The 18,889-nt window shown below is 47.4% G+C and overlaps 1 protein-coding gene across 8 annotated transcripts; it reads left to right on the forward strand.

Annotated features, from left to right (window-relative positions):
* The first annotated feature begins 1,756 nt into the window (after positions 1-1,756).
* Positions 1,757-18,867, forward strand: rgl2 (ral guanine nucleotide dissociation stimulator-like 2). Of its 8 annotated transcripts, none has more exons than XM_086077859.1 (20): positions 1,757-2,058; positions 4,476-4,624; positions 9,570-9,620; positions 10,300-10,374; positions 10,696-10,862; positions 10,938-10,994; positions 11,507-11,706; positions 11,796-11,914; positions 12,361-12,567; positions 12,666-12,769; positions 13,801-13,885; positions 14,212-14,271; positions 14,416-14,505; positions 14,578-14,610; positions 14,880-15,001; positions 15,239-15,343; positions 15,408-15,501; positions 15,984-16,250; positions 16,816-16,930; positions 17,296-18,867. In XM_086077859.1, exons 2-20 carry the CDS (start codon positions 4,490-4,492, stop codon positions 17,469-17,471), a joined length of 2,262 nt encoding a protein of 753 aa, XP_085933985.1. In that variant the 5' UTR covers positions 1,757-2,058; positions 4,476-4,489; the 3' UTR covers positions 17,472-18,867. The 8 variants fall into 8 exon arrangements, with proteins under 8 accessions (XP_085933985.1, XP_085933984.1, XP_085933989.1 ...); XM_086077858.1 differs by having other exon boundaries at positions 1,758-2,058; positions 4,473-4,624; XM_086077863.1 differs by lacking the exon at positions 4,476-4,624 and having other exon boundaries at positions 1,758-2,058.
* The last annotated feature ends 22 nt before the right edge of the window (positions 18,868-18,889 follow it).

Below are 18,889 nucleotides of genomic sequence, written 5' to 3' on the forward strand. Positions count from 1 at the left end.
GGGCTTGCTTGCTTTCCTTCTTTCTTTCTTTCCTTCTTTCCTTCTTTCCTTCTTTCTTTCTTTCTTTCTTTCTTTCTTTCTTTCTTTCTTCCTTTCCTTCTTTCTTTCTTTCTTTCTTTCTTTCTTTCTTTCTTTCTTCCTTTCCTTCTTTCTTTCTTTCCTTCTTTCTTTCTTTCTTTCCTTCTTTCTTTCTTTCTTTCTTTCCTTCTTTCTTTCTTTCTTTTTTTCCTTCTTTCTTTCTTTCTTTCTTTCTTTCTTTCTTTCTTTCTTTCCTTCTTTCCTTCTTTCCTTCTTTCTTAACACAATAGCTGCCGTTTGTCTTTGAACTTAACGAACACACGACGATCATGACCAACATGAGCGGCACTTTTGAGGGCTTCAAGTGGAAACGTGGATTTCTCCCCATGGGACAATTAAAGGCCTCGCTTGTTGTTTCTAATTTTGCTTCTTGCGTCACACAAGACCCAAAGCAAACTTGGTGATATGCCTTGTCTTCTTTTGTATATGAGTGTGTTTGTGCTACAACGATGGCTAATGCTATTGCTAGCTTGGTTGACAGCGGAGTTCGAGTGACGACCGTAAACAAGTAAGAAAAATTGACTGAGCAGACACGGCAACTTCGTCGCTCGCCGGCTCGTTTTTCATTTTGGTAGCAGGAGTTGTCAAAACAAACGCTGACCGCAATTTGGTCATCCATCGTCTCCTGTTGTTCAAAGGGTGTCTTCTGGCCTACACGCAAAAGTCTACGCACCCGTGTTGAAATAGCAGGCGCTTGTGTGCACGATTGTCACCAAAACGAATCGATGACCAAGTTCAAATTTCCCAACTCGAGCGAGATGACAAGGAAGTAAATGATCTCGAGTTCATCTGACTTGCTTCGCACATTTTCATGGTCGCCTCGTCAAGATAGACAAGCGAACCATGCTGCCCTTTTTTGAAGTAGGCCTTTGAAAACCAATGCACAATTAGAACCTGGAAGCTCTCGACTGTGAGGCACACGTGCAAACCACTAGGGCACTGTGTTTCCTTGTCTTTTTCATGTCAAACGTCGTTTCCCCCCTGGAAGAAGCCAGTCAGTGTACCGAGAGAAAATCCATGCATGATTTGAACCCAGAACCTCTCAACTGTGGAGCAGTCACGCTAACCACATAGCCCAGTTTTATTTTTGTCATTTCTTTCAATGGGTATGGAAGCGGATTGCATCCACTTGGAAAAACAAAAACAACACTCTTGTTTTCCTATTTTTTTCTAAGTTTTTTGTTTTGTTTTGTTTAATTAATTTTTTCTATTTTTATTCTGATAAACAGAAAACAAATATTCAGGAAAGCATAAAAATACTCAGAATATTAGAAAGAAATATTCAGAAGAAAAGAAAAAAATCCAAAAAGAAACAAAAATGATGATGATGATGATAATAATTATAATAATAACAGAAACAAATTATTTAAAGAGAACAAAATTGTAAAAAAATAAAAATAAAAAAAAATAAAAAGAAGAAGAAAAAAGTAAGTAATCAGAAAAAAACTTGGCTTCTGTAAATAGGCTACTGATTCCAATATGGAGAAACCCAAAGTGAGATGAATACAAAGAACCTGTTAAGAGGAAAGCTGGAGTCGAAGTCTTTCTTTTTCTTCTTTTCTTTATCCTGAATCTTGCGATTCTTGATGCCTGCCAGTCACCATCAATGTGGTAGCGCCTCCTGGTGTTTGCTTGCTTGGTAGAGGGCGACGCTGTTGCTGGCAGCGGTGACGTCACACGGGGCGGGCGGGCGAGGGAGCGAGCGAGGAAGCCGGAGCGAGTCAGTCAGTTGTTGGTCGCCTATCAGCTGTTCGCACGCGCAGATAGCGGACGTTCGAAGGGCGGCTTGGCAGGCAGGCGGGGAGAGACGAACGACGACGCCCCTCACCCCCGAGCGAGCAAACACAACTCCCCCCCCCCCCCTTCCCTCTCTTCCCTAACCGACACCGAGTGCCTCCAGTTCCGGATGGGCGCGACTCTCCGTCGGGGAGGAATCGCTTCCAGCGGCTGCCGGTGAGCCCGAGCGGGGCCGCACATGTCGTAAGTTGAGCTCTTTGGGCTGCTTGCTTGTTTGCTTGCTTGTTTGCTTGTTTGCTTCCTCCTCCTCTCGCTCTCTCCTTTTTTTTTTCATAACCTCTTCCTCTTTTCAACACGTTTCTTGTCACGTCATATGTGCCTGACGAGGTCAGGTGAGCGTAAAACGACTTGGAAAAAGAATTCCTAGCAACAGCAAGTGTCCCGGCAAAAAACAAACAAAACAAAAACAGCGTGCACGACAGTTGGGCTGCCTTGAGATACGAGTGACTCTGCTTGCAGCTTTTAAGATACAAGCTCAGCTCATGAACGTCAGGCTTCCCCGATCCTGGTCCTCGGGAGCCAGAGTCCTGCAGGCTTTCAATGGTTGCGTCTTCCGACACACCTGATTCATATCATCAGCTTGTCAGCGAGCCCTGCAGAAGCCTGATAGTGATCCTGATATTTAGAATCAGGCGTGTTGGAGGACGAAAACATCTCACATCTGCAGGACTGCGGGCCCCCGAGGACCAGGATGGAGGAAGAAACCATTTTCCGTCATAACGTGACGTTTTTGCTTTGTGTAAGCGAGTGGCAGGTGTGTTTTATCGCGTGCGCTTTTTTTTTGCCTGCTTCGACTTTGTGTCGATGTCATGACGGCCCATTTTACGCGAGAAAATTCGGATGGAATTTGGTGATCGTGATCAATTTTGGGTCGATTCCGGCGTGAGCAGACGTCAGCCAATCGTTTGCAAGTTGCAATCGTGTCGCGTCACAAAATGAAAATGTCGACATTTGAATGTGTTGATTTGGTTGCACTCTTGTGAAAAACACTCAAGACCGTCAACGAATTGACTGTTGTGTTATATTCTTCTCCATTCATAAAAGTAAGGACTAAAAATAATGTTGGTATTTTTCAATGTCCAGTTTTCTGTAAAGCTGCTTTTGAACTGGAAATTGAAAAACAATCAAAAAAAATGGTGACGATATGAAAGCAAACCGCCCCCGCCCCCGCCCCCGCCATGTCGGCCAGCCCTAATAGCGAGTTTACGTTGAAATGCAACAAGTTGGATGATGCGCTCTCTCTCAACTTGCTGCGGTGTGTGCGCACGTGTGCGCGCACGTTGAGTCACGTGGGAGCCGTTTGGCCCAAATGAATAGCGGCCATTCATGGCAGGACGAGCAACCGACGTAGCGAGCGACCAGCGCACGGCCGGGCGGGCCTCCGGGCGGGCACGTGGCCGTCGGCGGCTGCAGCAAGTGGAAATGCGGGTGAAAGTGGAACCCAAAAAAAAAAAAAAACTATGGAAAGTTGGGAGACGAGATGCCGTCGATGCTTCATTCGCATGCAAGCACAAATTGAACAAGTCAGTTTGGAACATTTTCTGAATACAAGAAAAAAAAACGTTTTTGGTATGTTTTTTTTATGCGAGAGCATCCAGAAGGCTTTGATCTGAAGAGAATGCACGAAGCAGTGGCAGTTATTACAAAAAACGGCCAGCAGGTGGAAGCAGAGTATAAGAGATCACCCAGGGCCATTTTGCAAAAAGCTGTTCAAACCAGATTTGTGAATAATAATGAAACGTCGCTATATTCTAATGCTAATTGCTGCCAAATGGAAACGGGTCCAAATATACTTTCTTTCCTGATGAAAGAAGAGGCTCTCATCTTTCTTTTGGTAGCCTCCATGTTTTGACAGCAATAGAACACAATATTGTGTGGGCCTTGCAAAATCAGTCCAAATGCAGTAAACCGACCGGGAGCGAAGGGGGTTGCTTCAGTCAAAATGGCTGCCAATCAATGAGTTAAAAATCTGGCAAATTCAAATGCAACGCGTAAAAGTGAGATTAAAACCCCGCTTAAATATTTGAACTCCAACTACAAATGAATATAACTCGAGGTGCAACAATGAATCGCTTCATTGACAACTAATGGGCTATCAAATGAATGGATACGCATATTGATCGTTGTTTAGGGACTTTGTTTGATTTGAAATGGACTAAATCTTTTGAATGTCAGCCTCTGATTTCTCTGCTGTACTTTTCCATGAAAAATAATATCTTCGCGTTGACTCCAAATAAAACATCCGTTTTTAATTCAGAAAAAAATCATCAAGATTAGAAACACTTTAGAAAGTATAATAAAGACCTCAAAACACAAGATTTGTTCAACTTTCTTCAGCAGCAACCCTGAAGAATTGAGTCATCGCATTTGGCAGAAGGTGGCAGGCGACAAACCGAGGCTCCCAAATGAGGATCTTTGATTGCTTTGCGTTTGGCCGCGTACGAGCACAGGACAGAAATGAAATGAGCAGGACAGAAATGAAATGCGCAGGACAGAAATGAAATGCGCTCCGTCCCCGAGACCAACCTGTGCCTTGGCCGTCCCCGAGACCGCAGCCGTGAAATGCACGTGTGACGTTTTTGCATTTGTGTGCTCAGCAGCTGCGTTTGTCGGCATGCTGCCCCGTCACACGCGAGCGGGCGGCCATGACCTGCCGGGCTCCGAGTCCAGCGCGGCGCCACTCGTCGCTTACCGGCCTCTCTGCGCCAAGCCGTCGTCGGGCCCGGCTCACCCGCGCCGCACTCTGCAGGTGAGTTGCCGTTCCGGATTGGAGGCGTCGGCAACTTCCTTCGCCGAGGCGACGGCGAGGAGGTTGTCAGAAACGATCCGAATGGAGCGAGAGACGGATTGACAAAATTCCAAAATATTTCATTTTCCATCCTGATGGCTAAATATGCAAAATGCCAAGCGAGGAAGTGAAAAGCTTGACTGCAGCTTAAACGTCTCACAACCTTTCAACTCTGTTCATATTTACCTGCCTGATGATGATGATGATGATGATGATGATGATGATGATGATGATGATGATGATGATGATGATGATGACGACGACAAGTCAAGTTTTACAAGACAAAGATGGAGCACATCATTTTGAAACGAGGTTAAAAAAATGAATGGAAAAAGAGTCAACTCGTTGATTTGATCACAGAAATTCATTTACAATGAATGTGATCATAATTGGCCAAATATTTCATACACATTTCAAATGGTTTATTTGAGTAAATGTTAACCAATGAATTCATTTTAGACACATTTTAAAAATAAATATGTTGAGCAAAAAAAAAAACAGCTCCATTAATAATTAGCTCCCTGCTCACCACGAATACGACCACCCACACACTCTGTTGCAGCAGTTTTATGATGATTGGATAAGATGAGATCAACTTTATGAATCCCACAATGATGAAATTGGAGCTTTTTTCAAAGCCGGTGCCGCGCCATATTTTTGCCTGCCCTCATTTGGATTGTCCGAATTCAAGGGTATAAAAAGGCATCAAAAGGGCCCGTTGAAAGTGAGTTTTGCGGCCGCGAGCTTGTTCCGCCGGCGTTGATGGCTCGGCAGCGCGGGCCCGCCTCGGGGCAGCGTGGGCCCGCCTCGGGGCAGCCCCGCGAGCAGCCTTCCTTTGCTTGCCGCGCTCCGGCAGCGTGCTGAATTATGAATGCGGCCGGCCGGCCCGCTTGACGGCGGCATCGGCTTCCAAAACGGAATCCGATACGACCGCTTGCCGGACTTGAATGACGATGTCGGGGAAGTGCGAAAGGCGGCTCTCGTGGGACCGCGCGGGCGATCGTTCGACTGCCAACGTTTGCTGTCTAACGGCGCTCACGTGTCTTCAGGAGGAAAGTAGCACTCGATAATATTCGACCTGATGAAAACAATTCTTGTAATGTAAACACTTAATGCATCAGGATGAATTCATTGCGGCTGCTTCTGGGGTGCGTGATTTGGCCACTGGGGGCAGTATAGTACAGTCATGAAGACTTTCACAACTTCTTTAAGTGATTTTAATCGTTTCGGTAGCGTACGTCTACTACTTTAAATGGCCACCAAATCGTATGTGTTAACCTATCAATGGCATTTTGTATTGTTTGTTAGCATGAAGCTAACTTGTGTTTCCTATGTGGTTACATGTGAATTGAATTGCCATTTGCAGAACTTTTCCACGTTTTTCATGGCCGTGCGGTACCGACTCTTTCAAGCCTATTAGTGACTCTTTTTTTCCTTAATCACACAAGAGTCTCAAAGGGCTTCACATGCCCACCGTTGACAAATATTAACGACATCCCCTAATCCAGGGGTGCTGAAGTTGGGTCCTGGAGCGCCCCTACCTATGCAGCCTGTTTTCCATGTTTCTTCTCTCCACTAACACGCCTGATTGATGATCAGGACGGTTCTCGGGCTGCTGCCAAGCTTGCTGATGAGCCGATCATGAGATTCAGCTGTGCTGCAGGAGGGAGACGGGCTGGATAGGGGCTCTCCAGGACCCAACTTCAGCACCCCTGCCTTGATCAAACCACAAGAAGGCAAGGAAAAACTAGAAGGCCAAAAATGAGAAACCTTGAGAAGGGACCGCAAATGTTCCAGGACATTCCCGATCGGCATCTTGGACTTTGAGGAGAGAAGCTGCCGAAGGACGCTTGCTTCATCAAAGTTTGGCAGGAGGGACGCCTGGGAGGCAGGAAGCGCTCGTGCGTGCTTGGAAGCAAACGCACACACGTTGATTAACCTCCAAAGACGTATTGGCAGCTTTTAGTTGGTGGGGTTTTGCTCGTCCACGTCAGATTTCGTTTTTGTGCAGCGAAACTATTAGCGTGACCAAGACAACTTTTTGGCTCCGAGGCCACTTTTGAATCGAAAAGCTTTTCATTGTGTGAACGAGTGAGAATCGTCCGCCATGATGACGTGTTGGGTCGCATGTGGCGTAAGCACGTCATGTATGTTGCTGTGTTGACCAGCGGAATGGAAAAAGGCGGGCGGGCGGGCGAGCGAGTCCCACTTCCTGTGTTTGTTTTGCACTTCCTTTGAGCTGCAATCGGCACGTCGGCCAACGTCGGCTCCATCGGGAAGCGGCCCACGTTTGCCGACGCTTGAGGACGACGCGTGAAAGGCTCCCATCAATGTCGTGGTCAGATGTTGCGCAATCGCTGCTTTGCGTGAACCCGCGGGAAAACAAAAATACACTCACTTGCTGGGCATGCATCAAATGTCGGTCGGTTTTCCCACGGCGTTTTATTACTTTTACTTTTCTTGCTTTTTTGGAATCCTTCGCCCAATCACCATTTTTCATCAACATTTGAATCAATCAATCAATCAACTTGAGCGGCCAGCTATCAATATACTTTGTTGGAAAATGATGAATTGAGGAGCTAGCTTACGAGGCTAACAAGGAGCAGGCTAACGTTTGTACATCCAGGTGGGCGTGGCCCGCCACGCATCAGATGATCTCACATTAGTTGGCAGTCGCGGCCCGTTTGTGTTGAATGGTGTCATCGGACAAAACTGGTTTCTCACCAACACAAACAAAGAAAGAAAAAAGAGTGCAGGAGAAAGAAGAGAGGGAGGGGCGGCCATTGTTGTGGAAATAACCCGCAGCCTTTTTGTTTGTTTGTACAGTCCTCTGCTTTGCTTGTGGACGTTTTGCACGTGTGTGCGTTTGTATGCTTTGGCTCCAAAATATGACAAATGCTACGAGCACCCACACTGGCCTCCGGGGGCCGCTACAAAATCCGGGGGAGGAAATCCACATCCACTTCAATAGATAGAATTGTCATTTGTAATTGAGAAGAAAATAGTGCAGCTGCGTGTTGGCAACGTTGTGCTGCAGCAACTTCTTCTTCTTGATTTCCGGCATGTTTAGTGAATTGCTGCCCCCTACTGGCTAAGTGATGAACTTGGACTTTATAGCACAGTGCCTCTTCTAGGAAAGCTGCGTATGATCCGAATAAAATCATCATCATCATCATCATCATCATCATCATTACTCATTCCTCTTCAACACTGCAAGAAATGTCTGTGTGGAAAACACAATCGGTGGCAGAAAAATGCAACTAAAAAATGTGTTCTCGACTTGCACTTGTATTTGATTTGGCAGCCCGACTCTTTGTGTGCGCGCGTGCGTGCGTGTGTGTAGAAGGGGTGTGGCCAGGCTGGCTGACGCAGGCAGGTGGGGGCAGGATTGGGTGCAAGTGCGGGCGGGGGCCTTTGCCTCAGGTGTGCGAAGCCGAGTCCAAACGGAGCGCGTCGTCGGCGTGACCGGAATTGTCGGCCGGTCGTTTGTGGGGACGCATGAGAGGGACGCGCGAGCGCGCAAATGGAAGGAGCTCCTCCATCTTGAAAACTTGCCGGAAGCTACGCTGCTGCTTCCTGTCTGGGCTTGCCAGACGCAAGGTCTGTGGCTTCTCCACGTGTGTGTGTTGTGCGTGCGTGCGTGCGTGCGTGCGTGGGCCCAATCCCCAAAGTGTCGTTTGCGCACAAGCGGTGAGTGGAAAAGCGTGTTTTCCTGTCGTCTGACATGCAAATGCGGGAGGCCTGCTTGACCTTTGCTCAAGTGGAGGGTCTCATTTGCGAGGAAAGCGAAGGCTAAAGGTCACGCGAGGGCAGGTCACAAGACGGCCCGCCGGCCGCACAGCGAGCATCGCAAGCGAGCGCCACTCAATTGTTGCGGCCACTTTTCACGCGACGGCCTTTGAAGCCGCGGAGCTCTCATGCGTCCACCCTCTTGCACTTCTGCCGCCATCTTGTCCTTTCACCTTTGTTGCTAGCGGAGGCTAACGTGCGTTTGCCGCCTGACGGCTGATCGTGGTCATTCAAACGGGAGCTGCCTGTTGTTTGTTTGAGTGTCGCTAAGGTGCTGCTCACTGTTGACTCAGCAGCAGGAAACGCAGCTTTGCGTCTTACTCGCGAAGAAGGAAGCAGAAGAAGAAGATTTGTGTCTTGTTATTGACGACTTGTTGTCTGGCAGCCGCCGTCGCCTTGGACCGGAAGCGTCTGTCAAAGATGCTCGGCAGCTCTCGGCCAACTTTTGGCGTTGACGCGAGTCACACGCACGCCCTTCCGGCCGGCTGGTACGCGCGTGCGTCACGTGTTTATGGCGCTGAACATGACGTTGAGCTGCTACAATGCGCGGCATGCTCGCACCCGGCGGACTTTCTAACTGTCTGCATTCTTCAGTTGACATTTGCAAGCAAAATCAAAGCAAATCCTACAAAACGCAATCTGCTTGCATCAAACCTGCTGTGCAAAAGGTTGCTGACATGCCAAGAACATGTGTGACGTTTCAGTCAGAAAATTGAAAACAAGCTCCAACAAAGTCTCGTGGCCTTGTGGAGGTCGACAAAACGGTGGAACGGCGTGTGCGGGTGCTGGTATGCATGGTGAATACAAATATTGATATTGTCATGTTGGCCCACGCAATCCGCATATTGCGAAGACATCATTTTTGTATGACGCTTTGATCTGAATTCGGCCCGTCAGACACAAACTTTGCCATCCAATAGTTACCCGGAGTCATTAATTGCAATGAATTAAATAAGACTACATTGAGCTTGCTTATTTTGCAAGATGAGAAAAAAAAGATGAGGTATGCGATGATATTCTGCGCTTCGCTCAACACGAGGAGGCGTCAACCTTACGTCATGTCACGTGCACGCGTGTGTGGCGGACGCACTGGCTGATTGTGTTTTGTGTGTCTCAGGTGGAGTCGACGCCCATGAAGACGACGACGTGGTACTGCCCTCTCGATCTGGTGAACACACGCACACTCGCCTTCTCGTTTGCTCCGTTTTTTTTTTATTGGCTGTCAAACAATAATAGAACATAACTACAGTTTAAAAAAAAAAAGGAGGGGGGGTGCAGCAGGAAGAAGCGTATCGTTTGATGTCCTGCCTGTTTGTTTGTGTTTTGTATCAAACGTCGCATATTTCCTGCATCCGTGCAACATGCAACCGATATCAAGCTGGTGGTGTTGATTGACCAAATGAATGTACAAAAAGTGTGTCAAAGAGGCAAACACCCGCCGACCTGTTCACAAGATATGGGACATGATGATTTCCTGGGACTCTTTTGAAAGTGGAAACATTGGCAGGGATTTGTAAACATTTGATGTTTCTTAATTATTGTGAGAAGTCATTGACATGGTCATCGTTTTCACATACATGAATATTCATTATCAGTAACATAAAAAAAATTCTCATCAAAGGTCATTTGATGGAATGTTTTATTTTGGGGGGGGGGGGGGGTTCGGAAGTGTGTAGCCAAGAAGTAGCTGTCTCTTTTAAAAAGCTTGCAGAGCCATGTTGAAAACGTTTTCCCTCCTCAACCAATAAGCTCGCACCAACGTTGTTGCGAGGAGGGCTGGACACATGCTAACGGCTAGCAATCAACGTGTTTTGACAAAACGCGTGCGTGCGTGTGTGTGTGTGTAGTCCACAGTAGTGGAGGAGGAAGAGGACGGACTCATCTACACGGTGGTGGTCAAGCAAGTGGCGAGCTCTCCCACGGTAAGATGACATCGTTCACTTGGATGTGTGTTCTTTCATGATGCGTATGAGAGCATTCCCGTGGCATGTGAAAATGTTTCACAAGTGTATAAATGAGGGAAGAGAAATGAGTGTGTGAGATCATTTCAGTTGCATGTGAGGGAGAATCGTGTGAGAGCACAAGAAAACATGTGCGTGAGAGCATTTTGTCATTGTTGTATAAGAGTGTGAACAAAATAATAGTGTGAGAGCGTTGTCATTGTGTGACGTGAGAGAGGTGATTTGCACGGTGCTGCCATTGAACTTTGTGTGCGTTGTTTTGCCGTTGCCGTGGCGACGCAGTCGTGCCTTTCCCGCTGCCAGTGTGTGAAGGCGGGCACGGAGGAGAAGCTGACGCTGCACCTGTTGCGCTCCTTCGCTCTCGGCGACCCGTCCTTCGTCGCCATCTTCCTGGCGACCTATCGCTCCTTCACGTCCACGCAGCGAGTGTTGGACGTGCTGACCGACAGGTAGGGATTTGGTTTCCGCGGGGATGCCGAAGGGGGCGCCACCGCCTCACTCGCAATGTTTGCTCGCCGCCGCAGGTTGGAGCGGCCGCCTGGCGACGCCGACAACAGCCAGCGCAGGAAATCCTTCAACAGGTCGCCGCGCGTTTGACGCCAGAGAGAGTTTCACTTGAAGCCACACTTAAGCTCGTTGAAGTTTGTTATCTATTTTAGCTGAACATTTAAGTGTTTACATCTGCCGGTGTACTCCGGCGTTTTAATTTACGGTTATGGACCCTTGGTGTAGTACCACGTTGTACCACAACATGCTTTGCGGCAACACTGAGCTCAACATTCCGCATGATAAACAGCAAGAAGAAGTGGCCAAGCAGCAGCACGCTAACTTCAGTCAACTCATCTACGGTGTTCAACATTATATGTTAGCATGAAGCTAGCAGCATTTTTTCGTTGAACATATTGGTGTTTAAATATATAAATAAAGCCCCGCCCCCAGCGTTATTTGTGTTTTGAGCTGCCGCGGTCTCTTTGGAGCACATAAACGAGCAAATTGAATCTCTCTCTGGTTGAGTCCATGAAAGTTTGTATGCGGTTGCGCTGGTGTCCCTAATGTTGTGGCCTGCCCCGGCCCCTCCCCCTCCCCCCCGCAGGGCCGTGTGCTCGGTTTTCGGCGCGTGGCTGTCCGAGTACCCCGAGGATTTCCGCGGCCTGAAGGAACCTTCGCGCCTGCTGCGACTGGCGCCGCTTCTTCCTCGGGACACGCCGTCCGCCGCCGACCTTCGCGCTCGCATCCTGCGCGTGGCCGAGGAGCTCAGCGAGAAAGCCCTGCTGCCCGATGACGACAATTCAGGTTGCGGCCGGCGAAGCCGATAGATGATCGGGACGGGATTTCATTTGCAAGTCAAGAAAACGAACCAATGAAATGAATGTTGCCGGCAGACGTGGCCCGAAGCCCCGGCGGGCCGCCGTCATCTCCGGATGCGTGCCGGTTCGAGGCGGCCGCCATTCTGGGCTTCCCGTCGACCGTGGTTGCCGAGCAGCTGACCCGCATCGAGACGGTGGGTCAACTCGAGGTCTTTGGTGCGATGTGATTGGTCGAGCCGCACGCGTGAGTCGCTCTCGCGCCGTCCGTCTTCGTTTGTCAACGCGTTGTGCTGTTTGGACCTCGCGCCAGAGTCCAAAGCAGCTTGCTTGTGAAACGCACATCAAAGGAAGACAAAGACTGACGGCAGTTTTCAATTTGATTTTCTAGTGGCTTTACTACTTTTTATAGTTTTTTTGGTCTTTTTTTCTAGAGCTAAACCATTTGTTGTTGTTTTCAGAGGCGGAAATTGATTTGCAGTCAAATATTAGCGTCCACGTTTTGAAACAAATTCGCTTGCAATGTTGTCAACTTTGTTGAAATCCCTTGAAAGGAGTTTGAAATGTGAATGCGACTGAAAAGTGGCGTCGCGACTTTGATGTGATGTCAAGCGAGTAAAATGTGCGTGCGTGCGTGCGTCAGCATCTGTTTGTGCGTCTGGTCCCGTACCACTGCCTGGGCTCGCTGTGGTCGCAGCGCGACAAGAAAGGGCGCGAGGGCGCGTGTCGGTCGGTGCGAGCCACCGTCCGCCAGTTCAACCGTCTGGCCAACGCCGTGCTGGCCTCGTGCCTGAGCGCCGCCGGCCGCCGCACGGCCAGACTGCTGGACAAGTGGATCGCCGTGGCCCAGGTGAGCGCGCGCGCGCACACGCATGCTGTGCTGTGCACGAGCCAGCATGTGCGCGCGTATGTCTGCGTTTCACGTGCGCGTGTTTTGCGCCTTGGCAGGCGTGCCGCCTCCAGAAGAACTTCTCTTCGCTGTACGCCATCGTGTCGGCGCTGCAAAGCAACCCCATCCACCGTCTCAGGAGGACCTGGCAGGACATGGACAGGTACCAGCGCGCACCTGTTGACTCTGGGACAATAGCGCCCCCTGCTGCTTGAAAGCGAGCCACACCAACCGATGACCGCATCGGTCAATATTGTTGTTAACTCATTCACGCTCAGCCATTTTGACTGAAGCAGCCTCCTTCGCTCCCGACTGTTTCACTGGATTTGGACTGATTTTGCACAGAATATTATGATCTATTGCTATGAAAAAAAGTATGAAAGCGTCCAAAAGAAAGGAAAAAAAAAGCAATGAGCATTAGAATATAGCGAAGTTTTCATCGGGATTGACAAATCTATTTCGAAATAGCTTTTTTTCCAACATGGTCCTGGTTGATCTCTTATACTCTGCTGCCACCTGCTGGCCGTTTGTGTAATAAATACCATTTCTTCAACCGTTCTTTACAGAGGCTGCAACAAAGCCTTCTGATGGCTCGAGCATAAAAAAACGTATAAATCTCTGGGACCTTTAAAACATTTCAAATAGAACGTATTTCTACGTTTTTGGGAGCAAATGAGTTAATATGTCACAAGTGTTCATTTATTTCTTCATTTATTCCCCCAGTCCAACTTTCATCTCCACTTTTGCTTTCAATTCTTAAAATATACAAAAGTATATTTTTTATTTTGACTAACTAGTAAACTCATTAAAATAATTTTTGATGAATTTATTGTTGTTGTTTTAATAACATCATTACTACAACATCTTATTAGCTCAAGTAATTGATCGGGTGTGGTTTTGAAATTGTCTTTATTCTTAATACTTGGAATGATATTTTGGGGGTTAAGGTCAACAACGTGAGTATTTTTCATTTAGTAGAGATTTTATTTTAAAACCGCGTTTCAAAATATATGTGTAGCCAATAGTATAACGATGTAATTCGTTTTTATTTAGATTGAGATTTTGGGGGCTAACATCAACGAAATGAACGTAAAAATTAACGTATATGATTTGGCATTATCGGTTTCATATTTTAAAATAAAAATAAAATAATACATGATATCAAACGGTGGTGTGTTGTTGTTTTTGTTCCAGGGAGGTGCTGAGGAAGTACGAGGAGCTGTGCGAGATCTTCTCCGACAAGGACAACTACTCGCAGAGCCGAGAGTTGCTTAAGGAGGTGATGAGACCCACTTTTATGCATTCACGTGTACTGTGCCTTGTGTAGGCATTTTCTTCATCCTCTGCATAGAACGACTCATATGACGATGACCTGGTGCAGTTGAGGCGTCTCACTCAATATTATATCCGCCCATTTGTCTGTCTGTCTGTCTTCTACTGCCCCCAGCTGGCCAAGGTTGGCACATCAACCTTCAATGGTTTCATGGCATTTCCTTCAAAAGTGGACTCGTCTTAAAAAAAAGAAAACTCACTTGTGGTCGTGGGTACGAAATGTCCGACAATTAGTATATTATTTATGACTGACCCGTTTTGTGTTTTGTGTAGGAAGGCACATCCAAGCACGCCAACCTGGACGACGGCGTCACCAACCGACACGACGTCAGGGTGAGTCCGAACCGGAGCCAATGCGCTTCGAAATGTACTCATGCTAACCGCTAGCGTTTCTATGGCATTTTGCATTGTTTGTTAGCATTGAGCTAGGCCTCTTTCTTTTTCTTTTTGTCCCGTGTGTTGTTGCGCTTTGGTCAGTGGGGCGCGTGCCAGGGCACGGTTCCTTACCTGGGCCAGTTCCTCACCGACCTGACCATGCTGGACACGGCCGTCAAGGACCGGCTGGAGGTCGGTTTGTCCCGCGCCGCTTCTTGTTTGTCTTTTGCTGACGCGTGTGGACCTTGTCTTGTCTTGTTGCAGAACGGCTTCATCAACTTTGACAAGCGCCGACGGGTGAGTCCGATTGACACAATTGGACAGCTTCACATCCGCTCGCTCGCCCGTTAGGGGATCACAAAAAGATGAAATTGAGTCCGTCTGAGATCTTGAGGTTTGTTTGACGCTTCAACACCAACACGACGAGAAGAGCGAGAATAAGGTCGGAATTGTGAGAGACGATAAGATAAGGACGCAGCATATTTGCGGGGCGGCCAGGTCGCGCTCACCTTTTGGAGAACTTTGGCATGCGCAGGCTGACGAGATCTTTCTTTTCCTTTCGTCAGGAATTTGAGGTTTTAGCTCAAATCCGCCTGCTGCAGTCGTCGTGCAAAAACTGCCTTTTGGTCCCCGACGAGGCCTTCCTGCGTTGGTACCGCAGCGTTCCCGCGCTCACCGACGAGCAGAGGTAAAGTCAACTCGATGACGTCATCCTCAACATCTGCAAACGCATCTTCGCGGCTTCCATCTCAAAAAGTTGCCGTCTGTTCCTGAAAAGAGGAAACACTTTTGTGGAAAAGAAACAGCTTTGTCTTGAAAAATGAAAAACGATCAGAACACACAAAAGCACAACTTTCTTGTTTCAATATCGTGTGTGTTCTCTCAAATGGGAATGAGGTTCGATGGCATCTTGTTGTGCGTTTAGTTACAGACTGTCCAACGACATCGAAGCACCTTGCGAAGCGCCGCAGCCCCCCCGCGGCGGAGGCGGCGTTGCCGCGCCGACGCTCATCATCACGCAGTGCCCCGAGTAAGCTCGCGTCAACAACAACGCGGTTTTGTTCTGTTTTGACGCTGGTGTCGCTTGCGTCCAGTTTAAGCGGCTCCGGCGGCAACCTGGCCGCCACCGCCGTCGCCGCCTTGGACTCGCCGTCGCCCGTCAACATCCTGCTCTCCAAACTCACCAAGGTAAGCGCAGCTGCCGAAAGGCCAGCTTGGAGAGCAAAAGCGCTCAAATGGAGCAAAAGAAACCTCCATGAAAAAAGAGAATGTCATCATTGTTTTAGAAATTGCGACGTAAGAGTTTAACGTAAAAAATTGGGGTTTCGTATTTTTACTTCATTAATTAAATGTTTCAGGAAAATATTATATTTTTTAAATTATTTTTAAATAAAACTTTAGAGGGAATAATTTTTATTTTTAAAATAAATTTTATTTTTATGAAGATAATGACCAAAAATACAGTTTAGAATTTTTTTTATATAGAACAAAATGTGGAGGTTTTTTTTGACAGAATGTTTTTTTGTATTTTTATGACCCAAAAAAGTCACAAAAAAGTATATATTTTTTCGATTAAAAAATATATATAATCAACGAAAGAAAATGATGATGTTGTTTTCTTTCGAGCAGCAATTTATTAGCAAGATGAAAATGTGTGTTTTTGTTTGCAGCACATGAGATCTCCGTCGGTGTCGTGTCTGGACGTGGACACGACGTCGCCGTCGCCGCCGCCCGCCAACGGCTCGGCCGCCTCCCACCTGGCTCCCGGGACGCCCCCCAAGTCCCACCGCCGCTCCGCCTCCTGCGGCAACAACCCGTCCGCCTCCGCCTCCGCCTCCCCCGCCGGCAGCGGCAGGGGTCCGAGTTCGGGAGCCGACATGCGCGTCATCAGGATCCGCATGGACCTGCACGACGGCAACTTGTACCGCAGCATTCTGGTCAGTGGACGCGCGCTCGCGTCACAGCGCGTCGGCGCTTTTGTTGCAACTTGACACCCGTGTTGATTTTTGTTAGCTCGTCTATGAGTTAGCAATGCGCTAACCGACTTGAATGAGACGGAAGTGATGTTGTTTGGATGAACATTTTGCTGTTGAAAATATGTTATAGATCAAATACAAATGTTTCGTACTTTTTTTGCAAATCATCACGGGAAATTACGATAGCTTTGTTTTGTATTGAAATGATTGTCAAATGTGGGAAAACACCAGCCGTAAACTTTAACCATGAAAAACAGATGAAAATGACAACAAAAATTTGAAGAAATCACGAGGAAAAAAAACAAACCCAAATAGCCTGACATAAAAGCGGCTTTTGGCGTTCTCTCATTTTGTCACGTCCGCGGCGCTCGCTCACGGCGGGACGCCGGCGTCCGTGCACGCTCCAGGCGCGACCAATCGAGTCACACCTGAAAAGAGGATTTGTTTTTCCGTCTGCGAGCCGTTTGAGACGATCGATTTTGTGTGAAAACCTTGTGTGAACTGAAGCGGATGTTGCCGCCGTCAGGTGACCAGCAACGACAAGACGCCGGCGGCCATCGGCGCGGCGCTCGAGAAGCACAATCAGGACCCGGCGCGGGCGTCGGCGTACGAGCTCCTTCAGCTTCTACCTGAAGGAAAAGGTAGGCTGACTTTTGAAAGCATTTTGGAGCGTCGGCGTCGGCGGCGTGAAGCAAGATTGTAAGCGACGTGCGTTTGTGTCTTGACCGCAAACCAAATCCTCTTTTTTTTCTTTGCATTTCATTGAGAACTTAGAACAACTTTTTTTCTTTTATAATTGTGCTCTGTTTTGAAAATATGTCAATATTGACGTATGGATTTCCAACGCAACGTAAAAGTGTTGCTTTGGCGGTGCTACGGGGCGGAGCTTCATTTAGACAAAAGGAGAGCTTTGCTGGAGTCTGTCCTTCGTCTCTTTGTATTGAAGCGGAAAAGTTGAAGGCGTCCTTGAACGTGCCCTTCATTTGAGTGACGTTCCTCCCCTCAGAGTTGCTGATCCCGGCCACGGGCAACGTCTTCTACGCCATGACGTCGTCCAGCGTGGACTTCCTGTTGCGCTCCAAAGTGGGCGAGGCGTCCGCGGACGGCCAATCGGAGAGCGGCGCCGCCACGTATCCGCGAATCAAGGCCAAGGGGAGGAGATTGGCACGAAGTCTCTTTTGACGTCGCTTTCATTTCAAGGTCGCTGGTTTTTGCTTTCATTTCATTTGTTGTCTTAAAAAAAAAATTACATATTGTGAATATATTTGACAGTTTCAACCAAATGTACTTCTTTTAACTTATTTCAGTCGATTTTTTTTATTTAAAGCAACTGTTCGATTTTATTATTTTATTTTCTGTCGTTTTATTTCCTTTTTTCCCGCACAGCTCCGACCAAATGTTATTTTGTACAATTTTATTTTCCATGAGAATTTTTGTTGTTGTTGTTGAAAACCGCAATTGTTTGTTTTTGGTGCGAGTTTGTCCTGCAGCAATTGTGCTAACTTGAGTTTCTTCCCCATCAGTCAACAAAATTGTCTGACAAATCCACGGCAAGATCTTTTTGTGTCGAGCGGGAACAACTGGCTTGTTTCTAAAAAAAACAAAAACCTCCTTTTGCTCCGATGGGCGTACTTTCTTGTTGTTTGTCCCTCTGGCACGTCCGCTTCCATTTTTGTGTTCCCGCTTGCCTCTCATGGGGGTGTGGCCACATACCGCAAGCCTTCATCATCCTCATCATCCTCATCACTGGAAAAGTCCAAGAAACGTTGATTTGTGGCTGCCACGAAGGTCGGCAGCACAAATGCAGAAACTGAAGACAAAATGTCCACGCGATGTTTGCGCCAAGCCAGAAGTCCAACCTCACGGAACAAAATGGCGTCTTATTGGCTTTCTTTCTTGTCCTTCATCCACGCACGCGCCGGAATCGACATTGCCACCTTTTCTCTTCTCCCAATGTTCTTTTTTTTCCATCAATCTCCAATTTTGCCAAAATTGCATCTAAATTTGCTGAATTATTCTGCGAGTATTTCCAACATTTGTGAAATCCAAATTCTGATCCATATCCCCCCCAAAAAGCCATTTTATGTCCAAATGTTTGGTTTGACTTGCATAAAACCCAAATATTGTATTTTTCTAAGAGACGATTTGCAAACTGTGATATTATTTCATGTGCCTGAAAATGTCGTCATCTGGTTTGCGTTCCAACACGTGCCGAATTGTTTGTTTTTTGGTGCGCATCTCCAAATCGTGTTCTTTGCATCCAAAACATTTAAGATTTGCATTTTGTTTTGATGGTTTGAAAAGTCACTGGAGCAAAAAGGAACCTTTTCCACGTGCGCGCGTGTGCGTAACGTGCGCGCGCGTGTGCGTAACGTGCGCGCGCGTGTGCGTAACGTAGCGAGGCCTCCCGATTGGCCGATCCTGAAATAAAATCACGTCGTGTTGAATGTTGATTGATGCCTTGCTAAACAAAATGCTGACCTCCTCCTTGTAAAGATTGACAACCAAACAATGTCTTATTTTTGCACATAAAATGTACTTTTCTAACACATTAAAAGAACATCGGCCTGCAAACGTCGCTCGTCATCTTTGCAGAAAAA

The sequence above is a fragment of the Leptonotus elevatus genome, chromosome 6, assembly GCF_054856555.1.
Source record: "Leptonotus elevatus isolate MCC_2025b chromosome 6, RoL_Lele_1.0, whole genome shotgun sequence".
Taxonomy (NCBI): domain Eukaryota; kingdom Metazoa; phylum Chordata; class Actinopteri; order Syngnathiformes; family Syngnathidae; genus Leptonotus; species Leptonotus elevatus.